Genomic DNA, 25,309 nt, shown 5'->3' on the forward strand with positions numbered 1-25,309 from the left:
AAAATCTGAAAATCCAAACCAAAAATGGTCTGAATACCGCCACCCACTTCGACATACCTATAAAATTTCCTTGTGTCACTTCAGACCTCAGAACGTTTTTCACCGATGATCTAATGGTTGGAGATGATTTAATCGTCTAACAATCCATTTAACGGCCCACGTTGAGACACGGTGGCATGGAGGGGAGTTCGTCTCAGAGGGAACGCCTTACGGCGTAACTAGGAATGCCTAATGATTGCCTCCTTGAAAGTGTGACTACAGCGTGTTTGGGAAGAATTTGTTGTTTTCACATGTTTTCACCATTTTGCAGGGGTCAATCGGACTGCCAGAAAGTTGCTATTTTATATAAACCTTTGAATCTTACTTCAGAAGAATACAATATGTACACAAGATACCTTCTTCACAAACATAATTTTTTTTTCCCTATTAACAGATCTATCTTTCAAATTATGGCATTCGTTGAACTCCCACATCCCACGAACAAAACAGATCCGGATTTCTTTGTACTTGCAACAAACGCTTTAAGCAACCTTGCAGTTGCAGGAAAAGCTTTAAGCAAACTTGCAGCTGGTACAGGAGAAATAATGTGATATTAGAACATAGAGACCCGAAAGAACCATGGAAGTATGAAGGCAACAACCATGCAAGCCATCAAGAAGTTGCAGAGAGGCCGACTCCGCCAGCATCTTGGTGATTCACCTGAGGAGTTGTCTGTATCTCTGTCATTCCACTCTTCCAAGAACACTGCATCACCAACACCTGTGACATTCTTTGCAATCTCACCACAAATCTCACAAATCCTGTATCAAGCAAACAAAAGGATTGTCATGTTCTCAAAATTCCCATCAAATAATGCAATTCTCATGTTCTCAACGTTCTCATCACATATTGCAGAGACGCTAGGTGCTCTATAGCCTAGGAGGGGAAGATGTGCAACACTTTCTACATATGCTTTTAGGAAAACAAATAGTCCAATCTTATTTCAAAGAAAAAAATACAAATGAAAGTATAAGTTAACTTTAATACCATATTTAAATAACTATATACAAACTGATCTTAACTTTGGAATAACAACTATAAACAAATTAATACAAACTGATCTTAGCTTTAGAGAGTGACCTTAACTTTGGATCTAGATAATAAACACATTCAGATTTGCACAGATAATAAAAATACATTCAAATTTGCATGAAAGAGTGAAAAATCAACCCAGGGTTAGATATTCTCCATGGATTTAAAAAATTCTGAGGTTAAGATAAATGATCCTAGTTTTAAATGAATTAAAAATTGCTCTTCTACATAATAGAATATGAAGTTGTTGGGGATTTTCCACCTAACTTAAGAATCTAATTGAGTGGTAGATTGACTTTGGTAGACGTCCTAAATCTGAGGGTAAATCGATTGTAGATTCTGAAATATTTTAAAAATTTGATTGAGATAAACAAAGTTAAACAGTTGACATCACTCATGTCCCTCCGCATTTAGGAATATTCCAGAATATACGTAAGGATGGTCAGGTCCCAACCAAGGAGCGCCTAAAATGAAAACTTGTGATGGATATTATGGGAGTCAAGCAAACTCCACTCAATCTACAATCGACATAAGGATAGCCAAGTCCCAACCAAGCAGAACGGACTCTAAAGATGAAAACCTTCTAATTGCTTGTAAAAATTTTGTGGAACATCCTAACTGATTAGGAACCACCATGAGTATCTTTGACGCAGTGAACCAGATTTAATGGCCATTTGGCAGATCCTCTTTCAATAGACTAACTCTTGGGTGAGCTATAACATGCAATAAATTGTAAATGGACAATAAGTATGATGTTTCTGAATGTTACATATATAGGCTTAATGGTAAATACATTGTTTAACCAGTGCCTTTAGATACCACCTGTTCTTACTTGGACAGTCTTGTTCTCATCAATCTTCGGCCTTCCCTCATTTCCCTTTTTGTAATAAGCATTGAAGTTTGCACCTCATCATTTTTGTTGTAAATCTATATAATAAGATATAAAAGAGGATGAAAAATTTTACCCTTGCATGAACTCAGCGAGTTTGGGTAAATGTAAAAATTTTGAAGAACAGAACTGTGTTGTTTTGGACTGGAAATGTTGCTGAAGAAAATTGCCTACACAGTTGTACAAGATTACTATAGGGTACTTCTGCAAGTCCTCTCTTACTTCTTTGTGCCATTCATGAAAATCGCTTTTTGATCTTCATTCTCTATAGAATTGTCCCTGTTTTTAGACACCTTTTGAGATACCCCAAATTCATATAATCTGAAAAAAAGCAAATCCTTTCATTTTACAGTTCCAAGTCAGACTTTGACCGTTAGAAAAATGGCATAGGTATTTGTTTGAGTCACTAGTTAACCAATTTTTTTAACAGTTCTAGATACCTTTTGAGATACCCCAAATTCATATAATCTAAAAAGAACTAATTCTTTCAACTTACGACTTAATTGGATATTCACAGTTAGAAAAATGGCATAGGTTTTTGTTTGAGTCACTGGTTAATCTATTTTTCTATCGGTCCAGGATTTCCCTAAGTTCTCAAGAGAACTTAGCATTCAATAATTTGAAGAAGAGCATTCATATTTTTTGCCATTACAAAGAAGAAATAGCCTTAGATTTATCCACAAAAATTATTCCACAAATTCCTGTGTATTATGATAATTTGCCATTGCAATTAGTTTAAAGCCAGCATTATTTCTTAGCAATAGATGTTGGAGGAAATATTGTTGTCCACGTTGGACCCGATCCTGACATGCATGGGAAATGCAATTGAAACTTGTTATAAGCTTCACTTGACATATACATTGGTTCTATCCTATCATGTAAGCATTGCTCAGAAAAACTGAAAATTGCAGACTAATAATTTGTAGAAAACGCGCATTAGAAGGTAAGTTCCGTAAAGGCATTAGACTTGATTGAGCTCTGCAAAAGGTTGGCTATCCCAACCCACTAAGGTCGGCACAACAACTTACCTGACTGCTCCAGGGTTGACATTCAGGACCAAGGGTTGACGAAGACCTCATTTAGTTGTCCTGTCAGGAACCCTGGCAGAGCTTAGCTAAAGATCTTTAATGAGTAATCCTTTCAATGAAGGTAAGTTCCTTTCCATCTATGGTGTTTTCTGATTCGAACTGAGTTAAAATTTTAGTAAGGCATTGGCACATTCTTTCTCGCATTGATGATGGGTAATGGTATTACCCAAAATGTCGGTTCTTGACTAAAATTTTAACACAGCTCAAATCCAATAACGTTATGGGCAGTTCTTCAAGCTATGAAAGCCTACATTCATTGAAGCCCCTTTCGCCTGAGCGTTATCCACCATAGCAAAGAGTGTAAGGTCATCCATGCCTGAGTTATACAGTAAAACTTTGGGAAAATTGCCACAGAGAGAATTTTGGATGTCTGAAACACGCAACAAGCGGTTCTAGCAACAAGGTACTGATAGAAAGGGTTCAAAGAGTAACGATAGGTAGGTACTCCTAACCATTACTGTCAGTACTCTCAGTTTATATTACTACAAAATTCTCAAAGTGATAGGTCATGAATTATAATAGTTTCCATAGCCCTCCCCTCCTGCCAAAAATTGTGAGGTTTCTGTAAAACATTAAAATTCATGTATGAGATGTGAGACCTACCTATTGCCTCTGATCTTGAACCATGTCTCTGCGCATTGCCGATGAGCGATGCTCAAATCCTCTTTACAGCCACAGCCAATAATAATCAGGTCTCCAGAACTTGATCTGCCATCATAGGTCAAATGACATACTCTGCAAACAGTCTCTGCATCATCGCCGACACTATGGGCTGCCGCTCCAAAAATCTGAAAATCCAAACCTCCTGCCAAAAATTGTGAGGTTTCTGTAAAACATTAAAATTCATGTATGAGATGTGAGACCTACCTATTGCCTCTGATCTTGAACCATGTCTCTGTGCATTGCCGATGAGCGATGCTCAAATCCTCTTTACAGCCACAGCCAATAATAATCAAGTCTCCAGAACTTGATCTGCCATCAGAGGTCAAATGACATACTCTGCAAACAGTCTCTGCATCATCGCCAACACTATGGGCTGCCGCTCCAAAAATCTGAAAATCCAAACCAAAAATGGTCTGAATACAGCCACCCACTTCGAGATACCTATAAAATTTCCCTGTGTCGCTTCAGACCTCAGAACGTTTTTCACCGATGATCTAATGGTTAGAGATGATTTAATCGTCTAACAATCCATTTAACAGCCCACGTTGAGACACGGTGGCATGGAGGGGAGTTCGTCTCAGAGGGAACGCCTTACGGCGTAATAATACATTATCGGTTTGACAATGATTTTGTAAAGCACTATTGTAATTTTTATTATAAATACTTCATTGTTTGAAGTATTGGCATTGATTTTCGAATGTGATTTCTGTTGCATATTGTAAGTTTGAAGTATTGGGGCATCAATAATACAGGGACCTTTCACGAGATTCATGTGGTGTGTTAAATGGTGATGTGTTTCTTCTGTCTATTTGTTTAAACGTTGTTATTTCTTTCCTTTGTTATTCTAAATATCTGAATTAATCAACTGAAAATTGTGATAAATAGGATTCGTTATCTAGAGCGCCCTATTTTGGTTGTTGTTAATTTTAATGTTTTCCACTGAAGTCAGGACAAAGAATTCTTAATTTCTCTTTGGTCTCTACTGAACCTTACACTTATGCTTTTCCACCATCCATTTAAATTCTGAAAAGATCCATTTACTGCAACCTAGCTTGCCCTATGAGAACTCCTCTAAAAATTGATGAAAAACTCTAGTTTAGTTTATAGACTTCATAGCCCAATGGAACTATAACACTCAAATTTACCAAACCAATAAAAAAAAAAAAACAAGTACAATCGTAGTTAGCCTAAAATTTATCTATAAAACAAAGCTAAATCAAACAGAGAGATCCCTCTGTGAAGCTGGCAAGGCTAGATCCTAGCGTCAAAACTCGTTTTGATGTTGTCCTATGTGTTTACTCCCTCAACCTCAAAAATACAGAATGACAACATAGTGGCGACCATACTGGGGAATGAATATTTCTTACTCTGAAACATTATTATTCCCTGGTTTTTAATCAGTATTTCATTAAACAACTATAATATCATTATTATGAAATACATGAACTAAGGTTGTTATTTTGTAAATATTCTACTATGTCATTGAGTTGATTTTATTTGTGTGATGATTTTTAATAGACTTGGCTCCCAAAAGAGTTTTCACTAGATCTCACCCTGATCCCAACCCTGTTGAATTTGTAGATAACCCTGAGAAGCTGGTGAGAAAGAAGAGTTTTACAGAGAGTCAAGGTAGTAATAACCCATTGTCTAGATTCAATTCTCTTCCTGAGAATATTCCTTTGTCAAGGTCTAATTCTCTTCCAGAGAAATTTGAAACTATACAAGATATAGAGTTTGATTTGCCTTTCTAGCAAAGTTTGTTTAGATCAAAGTCTGAGGCTTTTGTAGATCAAACTGTCATAGATAAAGCCATACTGCAACCATACATACCCCAAACCCAACTCCTTGAAACAAATCCTGATCTTGAATCTTTACAAAAATTTGACAAATTACAAGGTCTAGTTTCAGTGTTGGACCAAGCTATTGAAGAAGCATTTATTCAACAATCTATTGAATTTTCTGCTTTAACAGTTGCAACAGCCTCTTTGTCTAGTCAATCCTCCCATTTAGTTCATCTGCAACCTCCCAGTCCTACTCATTCCATATTATCAACATCCTCACCTTTGATCTCTCAAACTTTTATTCCGACTATCCTTGTAGTTATCAAAACTACACCTCCATTAGGTCATTCTTCAAGTCAATCTTCCAGAACAGTTATGGCAGGAAGGTATGCACCTTTGGTGTTGCCAAGCCAGCTGAATGTTATGCCTGGATATTATCAATCTAAAATTTTGACCTTTGATAACACTGGTGCGTATATTGCTCAGCAGCATGTGGATAGGATGAATGATGTGTTTGACCTCTAATAAGTAGATGAAGTTGATGTTAAAATGATATTGTTTGCCCAAAGTTTAAGAGGTGATGTCAAAAAATGGTTTAGGGGTTTACCTGCAGGAAGTATATCCAACCTTTATTCTTTCCATCAAAATTTCTTAGCTAGATGGGAGATTAATAAAAATCCACTTCAACTCCTAAATGAATATAAAAGACTAAAAATAAAACCAATGTGTGGAAGAATATTGTGAATGGTTTAATACTGTTTACAACGCCATTCCACAATAAATAAAGCCCTCCTTTGGCCTAGCTCTGATTGATTTTCCAGATGGTTTCGATGTAGACATGGAATATCAACTTAGAGAGAGAGACCCAACAACTTTGGAAGAAATGCAAGCAAATGCAATTAAAGTTGAAGCTAACATCTTGGCCAAAAAAGACAAACTAAAGTCTGAACGTAGAGTTACCATAAAAGAAGAACCTTCTACTTCTATTGTTGATCATAAGATTGATAACTTAGTAAGAGTAGTGAATCAAATGATGCAAAGAGTGAACATTAATGACCAAACTCAAGTAAGAGAAAACCAAAATTCCCCTCAAACTAGAAACCAAAACTTTAGAAGAAATGTTCCCCAAATTAAACAAAGAGAACAAAAGGGTCCAGACCAGCAGGTTTGACCCCCTTTTCAGGAAAATTACACAGATGATGGAGGGAATATTGTGGAAGATTTGGAAGATAATCAAATAAATTTGCTGGGGATAAATGATGATGAAACAATTTTCCTCACTCAAGAGGAGCAAGAACTTTTTCTCATAGCCCAAACTGAATTGGATTCTGAAGAGTCAGATGAATACAAACAAGGGTTTGAAAATGCCATAATGGAAGTCCATAGGTAGTACAACCTTAGAAGAAAAAAGAATCCAGACACTCTAAATGCCAAAATCTCAGAAAAACCTGCTAAAAAGTCATCTGAAAATGAACTTAGGAAAACCATAGATAGTCTTCCTAAGAAAACTGTGGATAATTTTGGTAAGAAAAAGGTAGAAATCCTTGTCAAAAAGGTTGTTGACTGTTGATTTGGGGTAGCTCATGAAAATTGGTGGAGAGGCTAAAGCACATGAGATCTCCAATACCCATAAATGGTTTGGGCAGAATCTAACCAGTTTGGGAGATATTAAAATAATTAATATTTTTAATGGAGTCCCTAAGTATAAACTTATGGAAAATAAAATATTAATGTGAATTAATATAAAACTGAGTTAGAATGGTCCAAAATTCATGGATCAAGCCAAATCTAATATTAGCCATTGATTAGAGACTTAATCTCGGCCGTTGAATTGCCAACGAGAAAAGTATAAGAGGAGGCTTGAGGGTCACATGGAGAACACACCGAGTTGATCGAGAATTCGATTTTCTGGGGCAGGGCTTGCTGAGGAAATCGAAGGAGTGATCAGAGTTGCAGCTGAGGGGAAATGAATACAGAAGCAAAGCGGCAGAGAGGGTATCAGGAGCATCAGCGTATAAGCCAAGAGAGGGTTGACGCAGAGCCAAGTAGAGGCCACGCAAAAGCAGCCAAAGGTAGCCAGGAGCTACGTAGTGCCAAAGAGAGCCAGCGTGAGTGATGTAGAGGCTCCAGAGGATAACGCAGAGCCTCCAGAGGCTGATGCAGGGCTAGTTTGGGTGATGCTGGGCCAGAGAGGCTGACGCTAGGAAATTTCGTGGGGCAGATTGGAGCTGAGAGCTGTGGAATTGTACATCCGGGGTTTTTAGCCAGAATACCTGTCTCCGACTGAGAAATACTACTACTGAGAGAATTCTTTGTTTAGTGAGCCATTTCTAGCACCCAGATTGTATTCTGAAACTGCTTAATAATAAAACCCTCAGATAGATGCATCGGTTTTCCCGCATTGGGTTTTTCGAGGGACATTAGTCCAAAAATAATTGTGTCGCTTGTGTTCTTGTTTTTCCTTCAGTTGATGATCTATATGTGTTGAGCATGTACTTGTCTTTATTTTCAGTATTTACATGGTAAATAACTTGATAATTAACAGAACAAGTAGGAAGAAATAGTCAGAAAGTACATGAAGGATTTCTAACAAATAGACTTAGAAATTCCAGCATTGATAGCGTTTCTTAAACTACTCAAACAGATGTACCAACCACCAGTCAACAAAAAGAGCATATGACAAAACAAATCACAGAACAACCTGAACTTCCCAATTCAATCAAGATTCAAACATCGTTCAACATTGAGAATGAACTGGCAAAATTGAAAATCCCCATTCCTCTCACAGAGTTAATGAGAAAAAATATGTATAGACCCCAAGTAATGAAAGCCTTAAACATTGGGGAAAACATTGACTCTGTAAATATGAATAATGATCAGCCTAAACTCTTATTTGGACCAGAATTTGAAGGCAAACCACAGGAAGGAGGAGTTCCTCCATTCTATGTTAGCCTAAATGTTCATGACAAGATTCGCCACAATTCTATGTTAGATTCTCATCCCACAATTTAATGCCTAAAGCTATGATGGAGAAATTAGGACTTGACATTACTAGACCCTACAAAGACTTGTATTCCTTTGATTCTAGCAAAGTTGGATGCCTAGGTCTTATCAAAGACCTGTGTGTTACTTTAGCCCAAATCCCTGCTAAAAGTCTAGTAACGAACATAGTGGTTGCGGACATTCCCCCTAAGTATGGCATGTCGTTGTCACACTCATGGGGAGAAATATTTGCAGGTGTTTGGAAATGATAAACAGATTGACAGTTTCCTGCAATCAAAAGATGAATTTCAAGATGACAGTATTGATTTGGAATCTAAAGTATATGGTCAAATTGTTGAACATTCTGATCTAGAAAGGAAACTAGATAATTTAGATGTAAATACTCCTTTAGATAAAGTTGTAAATAAACTAGAATTGCTTGAAATAGACCCAGAAAAAGAAGAATTTGAAATAATCCAACTCAAAGATAAAAAAAATTCCTAGGCGTCTAGCTCCACTAGAAGAATTATTTGATTTCAATGATGTGGCTAAAAAGCTTAAGATTGAGCCCTCAAGAACAGCAGTTGAAGATTGTAATTTAGGTACTGAAAAAGACCCAAAAATCATAAAACTGTCTAAATCAATCCCAGCAGCTGAAAAACAAAAGTATATTGCTTTATTCAAGGAATTTAGTGATGTTTTTCCTGGAGCTATGAAGATCTTAAAACATATGACACTGAAATTATACAACACAAAATTCCAATTAAGGAAGATCAGAAACCCTTTAAACAAAAACTTTGCAGAATAAATCTGATTTTGATGCCTTTAATTGAGAAAGAAATCAAAAGAATGTATGATTCCAAAATCATAGTTCCTCTTAGGTACTCTAAGTGGGTTTCCAACATTGTGCCAACTAGGAAGAAAACAGGTGAAATCAGGTTGTGTATAGATTTCAGAAACCTAAACAAAATTTCCCTAAAAGACAACTATCCCTTACTTAAAATGGATCATATTCTACAAAACGTAGTTTGATCTCCTAGGATTTTCTTGTTAGATGGATTCTCAGGTTATAATCAGGTCTTAGTTCATCCAGAGGATCAGGACAAAACAACCTTTACCACTCCATGGGGTACCTTCATGTATGTGAAGATTCCTTTTGGATTAATGAATGTTGGAGCCACATTTCAGAGAGAAATGGATATTTCTTTTGTTGATGAAATTGGAAGGTTTATTGTGACCTATCTGGATGACATAACTATATATTCTAAATCTGATGAAGAGCATCTCGTGCACCTAAAAAGAGTTTTTGAAAAGTGCAGAAAGTTTGGGATCTCATTAAATCCTAAGAAAACAGTGTGTGGCCTTGAATAAGGAAAACTTCTTGGTCACATTATATTGAAGGAAGGTATCTGAATTTATCCTAAAAGGATTGAAGCTATTATAAAAATAAATCATCCAAGAAATATTAAAGAACTTCGATCATTCATTCGAAGAATAAACTTCCTAAGGAGATTTATCCCTAACCTTGCATAACTTCTCAGAAATATCACAAACATGCTCAAACGAGATTCGTAAATCAGATGGAACCTTGAGGCCAGGAAATCATTTGACCAGGTTAAACAAGCATTAACCGAGGCACCAGTCCTTATTAATCCATATTTTACTAAAGATTTTATAAGTTTCTCATTTGCTTTTGAACATATTGTTGCAGCTGTCCTTTTACATAAAAATGTTGATGGATATGAACAGCCTATTGCTTTCTTCAGTAGGGCTTTAAGGGATGTTGCACTCAAGTACAACATAATCGAAAAACAGGCTTTTGCACTGATAAAATCAATTAAAGATTTCAGAGTATATATCCTTCATTCTCACATAATTGCTTATGTACCTAATGTTGTAGTTAAAGACATCCTGACACAAAATGGACCATATGGCAAAAGAGGTAAATGGATTTCCATCATTCTGGAATATGACAGGGAGATCAAGCCAACCAAGCTCATCAGAGGACAAGGATTAGCCAAATTAATGGTTGAATCTAATTTCAATGTGTTGGATATTAACTTTGTAGCTGAATTGGATGATCAAGAGGAACAGGCGACTCCACAACTTGATGAGGCTTTCATGACCTCACCCTGGTATGCATACCTTATTTATGTTTTATTTAATTTAAATGCTCCTCCTAGTCTAACAAAAACAAAGGCTAGATTTTTGAAGTTAAAAGCAGTTAAATTTTGCATCTTAGAAAATGTTTTATATTGGAAAGATGCTAGTGGTCTTCTACTAAAGTGTCTATTGAGTGATGATGCAGAAAGAAAAATGTAGGAATTCCATGAAGGTGACTGTGGTGGCCATCTGTATTGGAAAACCACTGCAAATAAGATCCTTAGAGTTGGTTTTTACTAGCCTACACTTTTTCCAGATGTTCATAAGAAGGTAACCTCTTGCCACAAGTGTCAAATCTTTGAGGGAAAAAGAAAACTTTTTCCTTTACCTTTGAAACCCATATCTGTTGAAAGCCCCTTCCAACAGTTGGGATTGGATTTCATTGGAGAAATCCATCCTCCCTCCTCTGCTCAACATAAATGGATCCTCACTTCTACTGACTACTTTACCAAATGGATTGAGGCCATTCCTTCTAGACTAGCTACAGATGTTGTCATCATCAAATTCCTAGAAACAAAGATCCTTTCCAGATTTGGCTACCCAAATAAGCTTATTACAGACAATTTTGCGGCCTGTTGGTTTCCCCCGCCAGGCCCTAGCCCTTACGTGGCGCATCGCGGTGATTTTGTACAACAACCCCCCCCCCCCCCCCCGACTGATACCGCTCACTGCCCATCACCCCCTTTGGAAACTGCTTATCCCTTATCCGTTTCTGCCATGCCCCACCACTCTACGCCCGCCACATGTCAAGATCGTTGGACCAACTAAATGTTTTCCCAGCCGAATACCCGTTTGTCATTTATTTATTTTTTCCCACATAACCATTCAGTAGCGGTCCCGCACCATTTCCAACGGGACTCTGTCACAAATGTTTAAATAAACTCCAAGCCTATCATTCTCAGCCTTTTCATTCCTAATTTTTTCTACTGTTTATTGTTTCCTTCAACAATCTCCATCAGAACATTCCTGCGACCAGACTGCGACATTGGCTGACTTCCTTTCTTTTGCCTAACACACTGTTTTAGTTTCTGAGTTTGGTGAGCCCTCCTCTGCCTATTCATATTGTTCTAAAAATATTTTACAGTCATGGATCCTAAGACCAAGACCCAAGACAAAGTCATTAATCCTTTAATTCCCCCTTCCATATATTTGGATCATATACCATTAGTAGATAGGGATTACAGAATAAGTGAAACTTTGTGACTGTGATTTCCTGGAGTTGTATTGTTGGTTAGAGGATAAACACACATATAAAATTGATGAGATAGGACTCTGGGAGTCAAGCCTACCCCACTATATCTTTCCCTTGACATTCCAAGCCCCAGAATTTACCAGAAGATGTCGGGATTGTTATGTCCCTGCCCAAAGAGCCATAATTACCCCTATAGGTGACATTCTTTTCACCATTATAGCCAAATCCATTGACCAAATGATGCTAGCCCCTACTGTGGAAAATGCTGCCCCTTTCTCCCTAGAATCCCTCACCCAGCTTTATCAGAAGCTAAACTTTGCCACCAGAGCCAGAATTTTTGAGATTTTCTTGTCATAGAATGTCCAATTGCCCAAGAAGAATCCTCCATATCCTTCTTTTGTTTTCCCTAATCAGGCCAAACATATTATTTCAATCATTTCTTACATCTTAGGCTATCATTTTGATCAGTGGGTAGATGAGCCCATTCTAGGATTCCTCTCCACATTTTCCACAGACAGCAAGCCCTCTATGATTTTCAATTTCAGTCAATTCTTGGCTGACAATATCCATGAGCAATTTATTAAATTTCCTACAGAGCAGGTGTTCAATTACACCTCTATTTTGATTTACATGTTCATCTATTATCAAGTAGAAAAGTTTAGTTTTGCATTGCAGAAGTTGGATGATGCAAGGGACCAAGAACCAGTGATCTTTTGGACCTCACTGGTCATGAGAGATCAGCAGGACTTCACATACAAACAATTTATTGAAGACTTTGTTCATCCAACTATGAACGTTCTCAATAGTGTAGTGCAACCCAAAATCAGTGAGGAGATCAAAAGAATTCTGCATCTATCAGACCAAGCAAAGACTGGAGATTGGTACCTGTATCAAAACTACACAAATATTAGAGTCTATGGATGTGAATTGGCCCCCTATAAACTCCCCAAGTACCTCCCAATGAGGATATTTATACTGGAGTATATCAGGCTGATGTTAAACTCAAATGATATCCACTTTGTATTGGCAAAGAAGGAGGCACAATTCAGGATAAAGACACAAGTAGGCCCATTTGTGTGCAACACAAGGACAGCAGGTGAGGAGGCAGATAAAATATTAAAGGAGATGGAGTTCAGCTTGAGCTTCACATGGTCTTATGACCCCTATGGCATCATCTCAAAGCTCAGAGTGGAGAATAAGAACACCCCCTACATACACACTTCTAGGCCAGACATAGAGCAATATGCCAATCAGTTAGAGTGGGCAGAAAATACCCTGCAGGAAGCCTAAGAGCAATTTGTTTCTACTTCTAGTTTGTAGACTCCTGTCCCTCGGGAGAAATCAACAAAAAGGTAGAGTGAGGGAGGTTCATCATATACTACTAGAAGTGAAGCCAGACAATTTAGAATCATTTATAGAAAGAGACCCAAGGTAACTCGCAAACGAGAAGTAGACAAAGAGACTGAAGAGCAAGCAACTATCATCATCACAGATTCACCACCTGCAACCACCAAGTTCACTACATCTCCTTCTGAACCTTCATCTTCACAAGGTCAGAAGGAGACTAAGCTAGAATCACAAATTGTCCACACAGATAAAGAAAAGACAGTTTTTGACAGGTATAGAGAAATAAATCTCAGGAATGAAATCTTGAAGAACAACACTTACAACCAATTCTGGAAGCAGACTTCCAGCTCCCAAAGTAGATTGTTGTCAGTATTTGATACTGAGCATGGTAAAATGTAGATGGCCTTTCTTGAGGCCCATACTCCACAGCCCAAATCAACAGTAGACTACAAGAGCACCACCTTTGATTTCAGTACAAAGGACATACATCCCATTGATCAAATGGAGATGCACAAGCAAACTGGTGAGATGATATCCTCCACTTTGACTAACACTTCCATGTCCTTATCCAAATTGTAGGTTTCTTTTGAAAATGTACAATCACAGTTGAATATGGAGAAGGTCTCCTCCTTGGCCAAAGACAACTAGATCAATTCTTTGGAAGACTTGGTGATCAAGATAGGGTATGACCCTAAAGATGTTAATGTTGCTGAGGAGATTATTAGGAAGAAGAACTTGGACATTACAACATTGAGGAAACAACTCAAACTGCCAGCTACAGAAGATCCAATGACCAAGGACATTGAAGAGGGTGAAGCACAGAAAGCATACATGATGAAATAAATTATAGACCAAAATATACAGATCAGGCAGAAGCAAAGTTGAAAAAAATGATAAAGGAGAAGGAAGACGGTTTGAAGATGGTTATTGTTGCCTTGGATGTTGTATCTCTTTCTCAACTACCATCAATATGAGCAACCACTGCACCTACTACTTCAACTCAGTCTCCCAGTGCTGAACAGGTCACACAAACACTTCAAAATATGTCATTACACTCAAAGGAAATTGAGACTTTGTAGGGCCAACTCAAATCTTTAGATGTCCAGAAGGCCAAAGCTGAAGCTACTCGCACTACTAAATTGGAGAAATCTCAAAGACTTTTGGAAAAGTTGAGCCATGTAGAGAGAGACACTTCAATTGGACAGACCTTGGCCCAAGCCAAGGAAACAATTTGGATGAACATATTAGACTTAGTGAATGAGATTTGGCCTTCTATCCAAATCATATTTGAGCAGAAATAGTTGATAGAGAAGGCCACTGACACTATTGTGCAAGGAAGGGAAAAGCTGGGAGAAATGCCAATAGAAGCTGTCAATATAATTAGGTTCTTAAACTCAAAATCCAAATATGAGCTGGAGGAAGTAGGAGTTAGTGATAGAACTACCACCATTCTGGAAGTCAAGAAAGTCTTGACAAAGAGAAATCTCATTGACTAGTTGGAGGAAAGGTGTGAAACCTTGGCGCTGCAGGTGAACAGATTTACAAACAGGATTGAATCCTTAATGCAGAAGGGACTGTCTAGTATCTATGTCATAAATGACAAGTTTATTACTCAGGAAGACTATATCCTGAAGATGAAAGAGGTGGCTAAAAGCAGCATTAAGTTCAATGGAATTAAAGGAAGTATGATAGCAAAAGCATTTTTGGAGACCATGTCAAATGACTTCCATGTGCAGAATGAGGTAAAACATATTTTTACCATGAAACCAACTTTTGCTAAATATACAGAGGTAGATGAAATCTATTGCAGGGTAACAAAGTTGACAGTGCCAGATGAAAAGAGATGGGAAGAGTTACTTGATTTACTGGATTAAGGAATACACAAGAGCAGTAAAATGATTTTGTTGGCACAACAGGCAGCACGAGAGTCATTTCAACATCGCATTCTATTTTGGGATGACTCAGCAACTGAAACCATCCAAACAAGGCCACCGTTCTCCTCAACAGCCTACGTGGCCTATTCTTTTGCCAAGATTAGATGATATTAGTTTGTAATTAGGCTAATAATACATTGTCAGTTTGACAACGATTTTGTAAAGCATTATTGTAATTTTTATTATAAATACTTCATTGTTTGAAGTATTAGTGTTGATTTCTGAATGTAATTTCTGCTGCATATTGTAATTTTGAAGTACTAGAGCATCAATAATACAGGGACCTTTCACAGGATTCATGTGGTGTGTTAAATGGTGATGTGTTTCTTCTGTCTATTTGTTTAAACGTTGTTATTTCTTTCCTCTGTTATTCTAAATATCTGAATTAATCAACAGAAATTGTGATAAATAAGATTCATTATCTAGAGCACCCTATTTTGGCTGTTGTTAATTTTAATGTTTTCCACTGAAGTTAGGACAAATAATTCTTAATTTCTCTTTGGTCTCTACTGAACCTTACACTTCTGCTTTTCCACCATCCATTTAAATTCTAAAAATATCCATTTACTGCAACCTAGCTTTCCTTGTGAGAACTCCTCTAAAAATTGATGAAAAACTCCAGTTTAGTTTATAGACTCCATAGCCCAATGGAATTATAACACTCAAATCAACCAAACCAATCAAACAAAACAAACAAGTAAAATCATAGCTAAACTAAAATTTATCTATAAAACAAAGCTAAATCAAACAGAGAGATCCCTCTCTGAAGCTGGCAGGGCCATATCCCAACTTCCAAAGTGGTTTTGATGTTATCCTATGTGTTTACTCCCTGTTGAAGCCTCGAAAATCGTTGCGACAACATGGGGGAAAACCACCCGTTCCGAGCCTTTAAAGCAGTTCCTTTTTCATTTGGTATAGTGGCTCCGACTGGGGATAATGGGACCAATTTCCCAGAAAATATTTGATATTGATGGTGGGATGGTATATGATGTAACGGGAAATGATTAAGCTAAGTGTCATCTTATGTAACTTCTAAACACATGCATATATCCTATTTTAACATTATTTAACTATAAGTATACCCGAGAATGAAATATGATATGTGACCTACAATGATGTCTTACAACAATTGGTAATAAAGATCATTCAATTGCAACAAGAAATTAAATCGTTTAACAATAATTGTTTTGGATAAATAGTTATACAAAACGATTGAGAAAAATATATCACATATAAAATTGTTCATGTATTCATAACAGAATCAGAGCTAACATCATATAGAAGTGAAATAATGTTAGAACTATAATTTAGACTTTCATACATAAAACAATTGAAAGAATAAGTATTGCTTGATACATAAATAAAACATGATCATAAGATAAAAGTACCATATATGATAAGTCCTGCTCATGTGCTTCAGCAATATTGACCCAATTTCAATCAATCCAACACATTCTAAGAGTAAAAAAGTGAATTTTAGTAGAGCATGCTAGATATTTAAAGAAAATAGATCTTGTTCCATTCATTTCATCAAAACCTCCTCAAAAGTATAGAAGTGCAATGTTTTGAAAAGTGTTTTTGATAAAATTTCTGGACCCCTCTCTAAATGCATGAGAGGGGTTTAAATACTAAACTATATGTCTTAAAATAGATTATTACAAAAATAGTTGAGGAGGTTCAAACGACCTTCCTCAGAATATGAAAAAATAAAACTAAAAGAAAAATAAATAAATGACTAGCTCCTTTGAACTTGATCTCTAAGATCACAAATATCAGTCATTGGCTTGAGCTGAGGCAGTTGGCCAATTGCATATTTTAACTGCCCAGCAAATAAGGCATCTATTAGTGTTGGCACCATCTTTTGTGTAGATGTTGTTAAACATCTCAGAGTCATCCATTGGCTGTGTGGTTTCACTAAAAACTGCCAGTATGCCTCCCAATTCAGCCTGTTTAACTGTTTGATTGCCTCCTCCTTTTCTTGCGCTGCTTGTTTCCACTGTTGCTCTAGTTGTTTGGCATTAGGAAGAAATCCTGGTACACATTCCTTGACCAAATTGGCGCCATGAATATTTTCGTTAATGGCTTCTATTATATTGTTTGTTATTATCATTGCTATCGTTGTTGCCCTTTCCACCTACTTCAACCGAGAATCCCAATCTGTGAACAGAATATCTTTATGAGACTCTTCCAGCTTTGGCAGGTCAGCCTTCCTCCCATCCTCTGATTCTTGCCAGGTGATAAACTCAGAAACCCTTTTGTGGATTTCGTCATATTCGAGCCTCATATCAACAACTTGGTTCGTTAATTTATCACTGGTCTCACAATAAGGATTTATCTACGAGATTTTCTGGCAAAATACTTCCTTTTGTTGCATTAGTAAGGAATTGAGGTTGAGCGCTTCCTTGATGAATTCATCGATTTGTGGATTGTCTCTAAGTTTATTTATCATGGCTTGTATTTGAAAATCCTTTTCTGCTAAGCTGGCTTGATGTTGTATTCTCATCTATTCGAATTCCTTTTGGAGCTAGGCTACTTGCAATTCTGCTTGTTGATTATATTTTTCTTGGGCTAATTGTTGTTCTAGCAACAGAATTCTTTGTTCTTTCTCCTTAAGCAGCATTTGGACCTCTGTCGCCTTGTCAATAGTTGTTGTGGCATAGGCTCCCGTGAATTGTGACAGTTTTGTGAGATTCTCAGATGGGTCGATAGGTGAGTCCTTCCATACGATGTCCATTGGTTCATTTTCTGGAGTCATAACAACTACAACGTCCAGCTTTCTTTTCTTCCTTTGTCTCTTGACTACAACTTTGTGGGTAGGGCTATAGAATACATCTAGAGGAGGTATTTCTTCAATTCTTAAAACAATTTCTGAAGTAGGAGTAGCAAGAATGATCTCAACGTCCTGAGTGCTTGTATTTCTTTCCTCTGTTGTTTCTAGATTGGGCTTATGTTGGGTTTGCTTGGGATTTTTCATTCCAGATGTTTGCTCAGGGTTTGTATCTATATGGATATTTTTGTTGAAATGTCCCCATTCTTTTTCGAGTTCAATGGTTGGGGTTTTACCTGACTGAGTTGAAGTAGAAACAACTTCGTCTTGTTTCTTTGCTTTGGCCTGCTCGACCGTCTCCTCTATACTTTGAGTTGTGTCTTTTTCAGATTCTTTATTGGTGTTTCCTCCCCCATTTTGAGACTGCTGCTTTGAGTGCTCTAACTCATGCGTAGATCTCTCTTGGGTTTCTTCTTCAGAGTTTTCTTTGGAGTTTCCCTCCAAGCTTACACTGGGAGTTGGCTCCCTTATTGGTTCAATTTGCAGTAGGTCCAATGGGACCTTTAATAATCTCTTTTTCCTATACACATGGAAAGCCTCAACATCCTCCGGGGTCAAAAGTAGAGATGCCATATGCAAAACTTGTGAAAATGTTTCTGCTTGTAGGAAGAGGTCATCGAAGGCATCCTCTTCGTGGGTGAACTATTTTACTTTTACCATAGAAGTAAAATCCTTAACAGTGTCGTTTGGGTCATACTGCCTTCCCGGAAATGTAGCTAATTTCAGAGATTTAATAATCTTTGCTTATTTTTGTGCATGTCCATAATCATGTAGTGCAAAAGCACCACATTGTAATGGGAATGTAGGCCAAATGGCCTTCTTCTACTCTTTCAATCCTCTGCTTAATCCGCCTTCCCCTGCTATTTGGTAGGCTATTTCTCTGGCCATTAGTTTATCAGGGACATAATATGGGAGGACATGCGGTGAAGAAATGCTCCCAAAGACTCTAATGTAGGTGAATGTTTCTTCCCCAAACCATCTGGCTATTAGAAAGATATCTACCTCGACCTCTTTGGAAAGCCTAGGGGCAATTTTGTCATAAACTTATTTATGAATGGGTAGCATAACCCCTTGACAAATCTTATAAAAATGGGGGTGGAATTGAGATTCCCACAAAATCTTATGGTATACATGGATGGGAAGTGGGTTCTGTACAATCCACTTCCATCCCATATTGGGAAATTGAGAACAAAAACAGATTGCATCCATAACAAAAGCACTCATGAAAAACGGGGGATAAACCCTTAAAGAGGAACTTCTTTTTCTTCTATATTCTATAATGGATTTTTCCAAATTATTTGATAAAATTTGAGCCTAGTTCATTATTGTTGCATTCACTGCTGCATCTATCAATGGGAGCCAATCCATGGAAAACTTGGTGCTATCGGGTCTACCGAATAACCTACATATCATTGTTGCTGCAAAACTATGGGGGGGAGAAATGGATGTTGTGGAGTACATACCAATTTTATCCCGTTTGAGCTTGCCCTCGCTTGATTTCCAGGTCTGCGTGACGTCTGATGGGTCCTCATTTTCTTTAGCAAATTGCTCAAGGAATTGTTTGTTGTAGAACTTTTGTGGCTCAGGTAATTGGTACATTAGTCGTAGGTTGTCTGTTGAGAAGGACCCCATGACCTCTTGCCTGTGATTCTTGAATGTTCAGTCTATGATGTCTACCTCGTCAATTACCCATTTGACCATGTCCATGTATGGGATTATTTTTGGTCGTGCAACTATGCGGTGCAGGAAAGAACATGTTGTTTCGAAATAGGAGGCATCATATGACTCTTGAGCATCTGTCGTGGCCTTTGTTACCAGTGGCCTGGGCTTCTCTTCTTCTAACAAGTTGTACATGGCCTCCCATGTCGTAGTTCCTCCATCTCTACTGCATGTAGTATCAAAGAAAAGCGGCACCATTTCTGATTTCTCAAATGCAGTTCCCTTCCCTTTCTTCCCCATTGTTTCTAACGATGTTCTCTGTGGAGTTTTCCTGAAATGGAGCAAAGCGGAAGTTATCGGATAAACACGAGCGAGAATGATAGTGAGAATAAATGATACAGTTAATCCCAAAAAGGTGACAAGATAGGAGCTATTATTCAGAACGCAAAAGAAAAGATATTGTATCACATCAAGCCGCTCCTTAACATAAATGCCATTAAACTCATTAAATAACCACTAAGGCTCCTTATCATTTATTTTATTACTTATTAAATTACCGCATCGCAAACGGGAAGGAAAAACCTTTAAGGTGGCGGGTTTTAACTACGAGAATGTCGATTTTGCAATTGCAATGCAATATCGCAAATTGCATTATCGCATATTTGATTGTGCGCTTTCTCAAAGTTCTTTAGAATTCTGCGAGATGTGAGATAAGTAGGGTATCCTTTACCATTTGGAGCATAGTTTGCTTGAAGGAGTAATTACTTCTTAAAGTGGCTTTTCACTACGTAGCGGACTTAACTCTCAATTTATAACATTTGCTTTTATCAAGTCCGGGCTTTATTGCATTTCGGAAGCTCGTGCATTTCATAATATTGGACTCTTTAAATAAATTAATGCGACGTGATGAGGTTGAGCTGTTCTATCGCATGTTACAACATGCTTTGTGAGTTGTGTCCTTTTTGTACGCCGATATGCGATTGCGATAAGCACTTTACTTATAGGAAATTCCTTAACTCTTAGTTTTTTAATGAAAATTCTAATGAAGTCTAAGTCAAATGCGGTGATTCATTTTATCGCAATTCACAGATTTCATTTGTTAACTAACTCTTCAATGCACTTGGTCCAGCGATATGCGAAAAGGTGGGAATTGCTAGTTTTAGAGGGTTTTGACTCGATATCCTAATTTATTCCTAAAAGTTCAAAGGAAAGCGCCTAAGTGCTAAATTTTTCTTGGAAATTTTTTTATAAAGGGTCCCCATTTATTAATTAACAAATTAACCATTAGACTAATAAATGGGGGGTTGTTGAGTAGCACAACAATTGGCGATTCGCTGGAAGAACCAGTTATCTCTGATAGTGTTTTGAAATTTCTAAAACTTCCAAAATAAAGATAGTTCAGAAAATAGGAAACACATGAAATATAAGATAAGTAACATTTCTCTAAATAAGAAAACAAAATCCACCTAATTATCATCCATTTGATTATCCTTTTCGAAATGAAAATTCCTTTGTCTACATCAGTCTTTACTTGGTTTTAAAGATAAAGCAAGGGGCTCTCGCAGATTAGCTTTTAGATGTACTCATTTGTCACAGGTAGAGCCTCTGCTGCCAGCAGGCATCCATAGCCTCGACAGGGTTACCTTTTAACCAACAATGATTCAGTATCCCATCCAGATAAGAGTGCAATTTTTAGAGATAAATTCAGATTGATATACTTACTTCTTTTTCTTTCTTTTCTAAACAAATTTTTTTTTGTTAAAACTTCATCATTTTTTTTTATCTACTTAAAGGTCATTGTCTTGGTTTGGTGACCAAAATTGACAATGCCATTCACTGGTTGTAATTCAACTGAACAAGCTGGCTTGTGATGAGACCCCTTGTCTTTTGATTAAAATAATCTCAAGCCATTACCCTGTTTTGATATGCAATATTGGTAATGTCAGTTTATTAATTCCCTATGATCATGGTAAGTCGGCTCTTGATGAGACCTCTTATCCTTTAAGTTTAAGTATATTTTAGAATTACACTCTAAAAAGAGAAAATTTACCAGATGGGGAGAATCATTGACTCCTTAAGAGTTTCTGGATGACAATTATAGAGCTAAGGATGCTTTTCTGTAGAGAGTCTTTGCTTTGTTATAGATACTTTTCTTGATCGATGGTAGAACAAAGGTTTCTTTATAAAGTTGAGGTTTTGCAAAGGACAAGTAATTTTGGTGGAAAACAAGCAGATTTTAGAGCAATAGAACTTAGCTTATGTTTCAAATGTGAAAATTATCTTCTCAACAGTCTCTACTTATACAAGTGAAAAGTCAAAACATAAAAGAGGCTATTATTGTAAAGGCCAAAAGTAAATGCTATTTAACTTTTATTTTCCTAGAAAAAGTAAAGGCAATAGTGTACAAGGGATAGAAGAGGTTATCTTCTATGAAAAATATTTCTTCAAAATCTGCCCATTAACAGGTAGAGAATCTCTCTTGCCTGATAAATCCTGCAGTAAAAAGGTGGATGGGCTGATCTGTTCCGCAATTTGAAATGGGCCAAGCCACATTCTTTGGAATTTGGTATGCTTACCTTTTTCCTCGTGTGCTTTATCCCACTTCAATACAAGGTCTCCAAGTTTAAAGGATTTAGGACTTACAAAATTTGCATCGAATGAAGATTTAACTAATTGTTGATGATGTGCATGTGTGATTTTGGCTTTATCTCTTTCTTCTTCGAGCTTGAGGATTTGCGATTGCCTTAATTGCATAGAAGAGGAAGGAGTTTCTTCAATAAATTGAACCAGGGCTAGAGAGGGAATAGCTATATTTGTAGGGAGAACAAATTCTTTCCCATAGACCAAATTAAAAGGAGAAGTGCCTATTGAGGCCTTTTGTGTTATTCGATCTGCCCACAGAGCAAATGTCAAAAATTTATGCCAAATTTTTTGACTTTGATCAACAGTTCGTTTCATGATTCTTATGAGATTTTGTTTGTAGATTTGGCCAAACCATTTCCTTGAGGGTAATAGTAGAAGAATATTTAAGTTTAAAACCTCTTTTAAGAGCAAACTCTGTCATAGCATTGCCTGTGAAATAAGATGCATTGTCAAACATGAGGGTAGTTGGTAGACCAAATCTGGTAATAATAAACTGATCAATAAATTCAATGATGTTTTCAGAATTGGCTACCTTAAGTGGAATCGCTTCCACCCATTTTGTGAAGTAATCAGTTTTTGTAAGGATATATCTATGTTGCTTTGAAGAGTGAGGAACGATCTCACCTATTATGTTCAGTCCCCATTATTCAAATGGTTGTTCAATGTTGACTAGCAACAATAGTAATGCGGGTTTCCTCTGTCTTCCAGCAACTGTTTGACAAATTTTATATTCCCTTACATATTCGTGTACATATTTGAATAAGGTTGGACAATAATAACCAACATGCAGGATTTTATGTGTTGTTGTGTCTCCTCCAAAATTTCCACCAACTGGTCCATCATGGAGTTCCTGCAAAACCTTTTCTGCCTCAGATTTTTCAAGGCATATAAGAAAAACATAATCATAATTTTTCCTAAACAACACATCATTGATGATTTCATATTGCTTAGCTTTTATCCTCAAAGCCCTTTTTCTTTTATAACTAAATTGCATAGGGGTGTATCCATTGTTCAAGTAAAATATAATATCAACATTTTTAGATTCAGTGTCATTGAGGCTTACCTCAAATATTTGTATATCGCCACCTGAATCTTGTAGTGCTGGTAAATTGGATGCTCCTGCTAACATTCTACAAAAACCTTTACCTTTAACAATTTTAGCTGGTTTGATCTCAATGTCATATTCTTGCAGTGTTGTTACCCAATTTTCTCTTTTCTCGCCCACCTCTCTTTGCATCAGTAAAATTCTCACCGCTGGGAATGGGACTATTAACTTAGGGTGAGTCTTGAGAAGGAAGGTTCTGAAATGCTTTATTAATTTGAAAATAGCAAAAGCTTATTTTTCAACATCTGAGTAGTTTAATTTAGCCCCCTACAAATTGGAGATAAAAAAATAAATTGGTGCTTCAATTTTGTCATCATTGACCTGTGTCAGTATAGTTGCATATGATGTCTTGGAAGAAAAAGTATATAAAATGAAATGATTAGAAAAATTCGGGGTTGCTAAAGAGGGAGCATTTATGATTGCTTGTTTAATCAGATTAAAAGCTTCATGCTCGGTATGTCCCCATTTAAAAACATATTTTTTCTTAATCATAGATTGGAGAGGTAAAACAATTCATGAAAATTCAAGGACAAATCTTTTAACAAAATTTATCTGACCTAGGAAATATTGCATGGAGTTTTTGTTATGAGGTAAAGGGATTTCAGAAATTTCTCTTATCCTATCAAGATCGATAAGAATTTCTTCTTTGGATACGATAAATCCAAGGAGCTTTCCTTCACTCAAAGCAAAGAAAGATTTCTTAGGATTGAGAGATATTCCATAGCTCTGACAACGCTCAGAGATTTGTTTTAAATCCTTTAAATGATTGTTGTGGTTTTTGGAATACACAGTTATGTCATCTAAATAAATTACCACTGATTTGTTCACTAAACCTTTGAAATCTATGTCCATGGCTCTATGAAATGTTGCACCATCTTTGATTAATCCAAATGGCATCTTTTAATAGGCATAAGTGCCCCATTTGGTTCGAAATGTAGTCTTTAGCCGGTCATCTGGATGTACTAAAATCTTATTATAACCTAAAAATCCATCCAGAAAAGACATCAATTCTGAGCCTGCAACTGATTGCAGTATCTGTTCCATAGGGGGCAATGGAAAGTTGTCCTTCTGACAAGCTTTGTTGAGATTGTGAAAGTCTATACATAATCGAATATCACCATTCTTTTTCCTAACTGGGACAAGGTTAGAAACCCACCTTGAATGTCTTACAAGAAAAATTATTTTGGCTTTTAGAAGCTTATTCAATTCAGATTTGATCTGGTTTTCTAAATTCGGATGAATCTTTCTCAACTTCTGTTGCACGGACTGTTGGACACCTAATCCTCAATGGGTTAGTGTGGAATCCGAATGGACAAAAGGAGTCCAAGAGACCTTGGGATGTGAAACCCAACGGTCACAACATGTACTATAAATGTAAATCATTTGTTAATAAAAATTGTACTCTCATGATTTATCCTTTAGATTATTCTTGTCACCCATGTGTGTTTAACATGGTATCAGAGCAGGCGATCTCCTGCCCTGCTCAAATATGAGCCACTTGTTTTCTGTGGCCTTTCTTACATGCAAGTCCTGTACATTCATATAATTGTCAGTGCTGCTATTATGGATGTAACGTACATTCCAGCAATCTGAAAATAGAGGCCTGGGTATTTTAAGAGTCTGTCAACTCTGCAAAACTTGCCTACCATTCTCAGTCTAACGCTCAGCCTATCGCTCTCCCCACTGGTTTCCATACCAGAGTCCACTGGTCGCTCTGCGCTAACCATACAAATGATGGCCCATACAATTACTGTCTCGGCTCTGCATTAACCATCGTTTCTCCTGCGCTCTCTGTTTCTCCTGCCCTGTCAAAACCTTGCTATTCTAAGCCTGTAATTGTCTGAGTCACTGTATTATTCTCTGCGATGACCAGTCTCAATTCGAACAGGGCTCTAACATCCGTGCCCTCACTGGCCAGGGCTATGAAGAGCGAGACATAGACCGAATTATCCTCAGGGCTCTTGC

At 37.1% G+C, this 25,309-nt stretch overlaps 1 protein-coding gene across 1 annotated transcript; it reads right to left on the bottom strand.

Annotated features, from left to right (window-relative positions):
* Nucleotides 1-302: 302 nt before the first annotated feature.
* LOC149185284 (uncharacterized) lies at nt 303-17,394 on the bottom strand. The gene is made up of 4 exons (XM_089415608.1): nt 17,249-17,394; nt 3,916-4,152; nt 3,652-3,783; nt 303-800 (listed from the first exon to the last, which is right to left on the bottom strand). Exons 1-4 carry the CDS (start codon nt 17,392-17,394, stop codon nt 593-595), a joined length of 723 nt encoding a protein of 240 aa, XP_089271734.1. The 3' UTR covers nt 303-592.
* Nucleotides 17,395-25,309: the final 7,915 nt, after the last annotated feature.

Source organism: Pinus tabuliformis, chromosome 3_2, assembly GCF_031772625.1.
Source record: "Pinus tabuliformis cultivar Carrire ecotype Pingquan chromosome 3_2, CPIR1, whole genome shotgun sequence".
Taxonomy (NCBI): Eukaryota; Viridiplantae; Streptophyta; class Pinopsida; order Pinales; family Pinaceae; genus Pinus; species Pinus tabuliformis.

What these genes read in the sequence shown, in the direction of transcription:
- LOC149185284 (XM_089415608.1), bottom strand. Translation starts at nt 17,394, where the DNA reads ATGAGGCTCGAATATGACGAAATCCACAAAAGGGTTTCTGAGTTTATC. An exon ending in TTCAAGATCAGAGGCAATAG is followed by an intron (nt 3,784 to 3,915) that starts GTAGGTCTCACA and finishes GACTGTTTGCAG; the next exon opens with AGTATGTCATTTGACCTATG. An exon ending in TTCAAGATCAGAGGCAATAG is followed by an intron (nt 801 to 3,651) that starts GTAGGTCTCACA and finishes TGCTTGATACAG; the next exon opens with GATTTGTGAGATTTGTGGTG.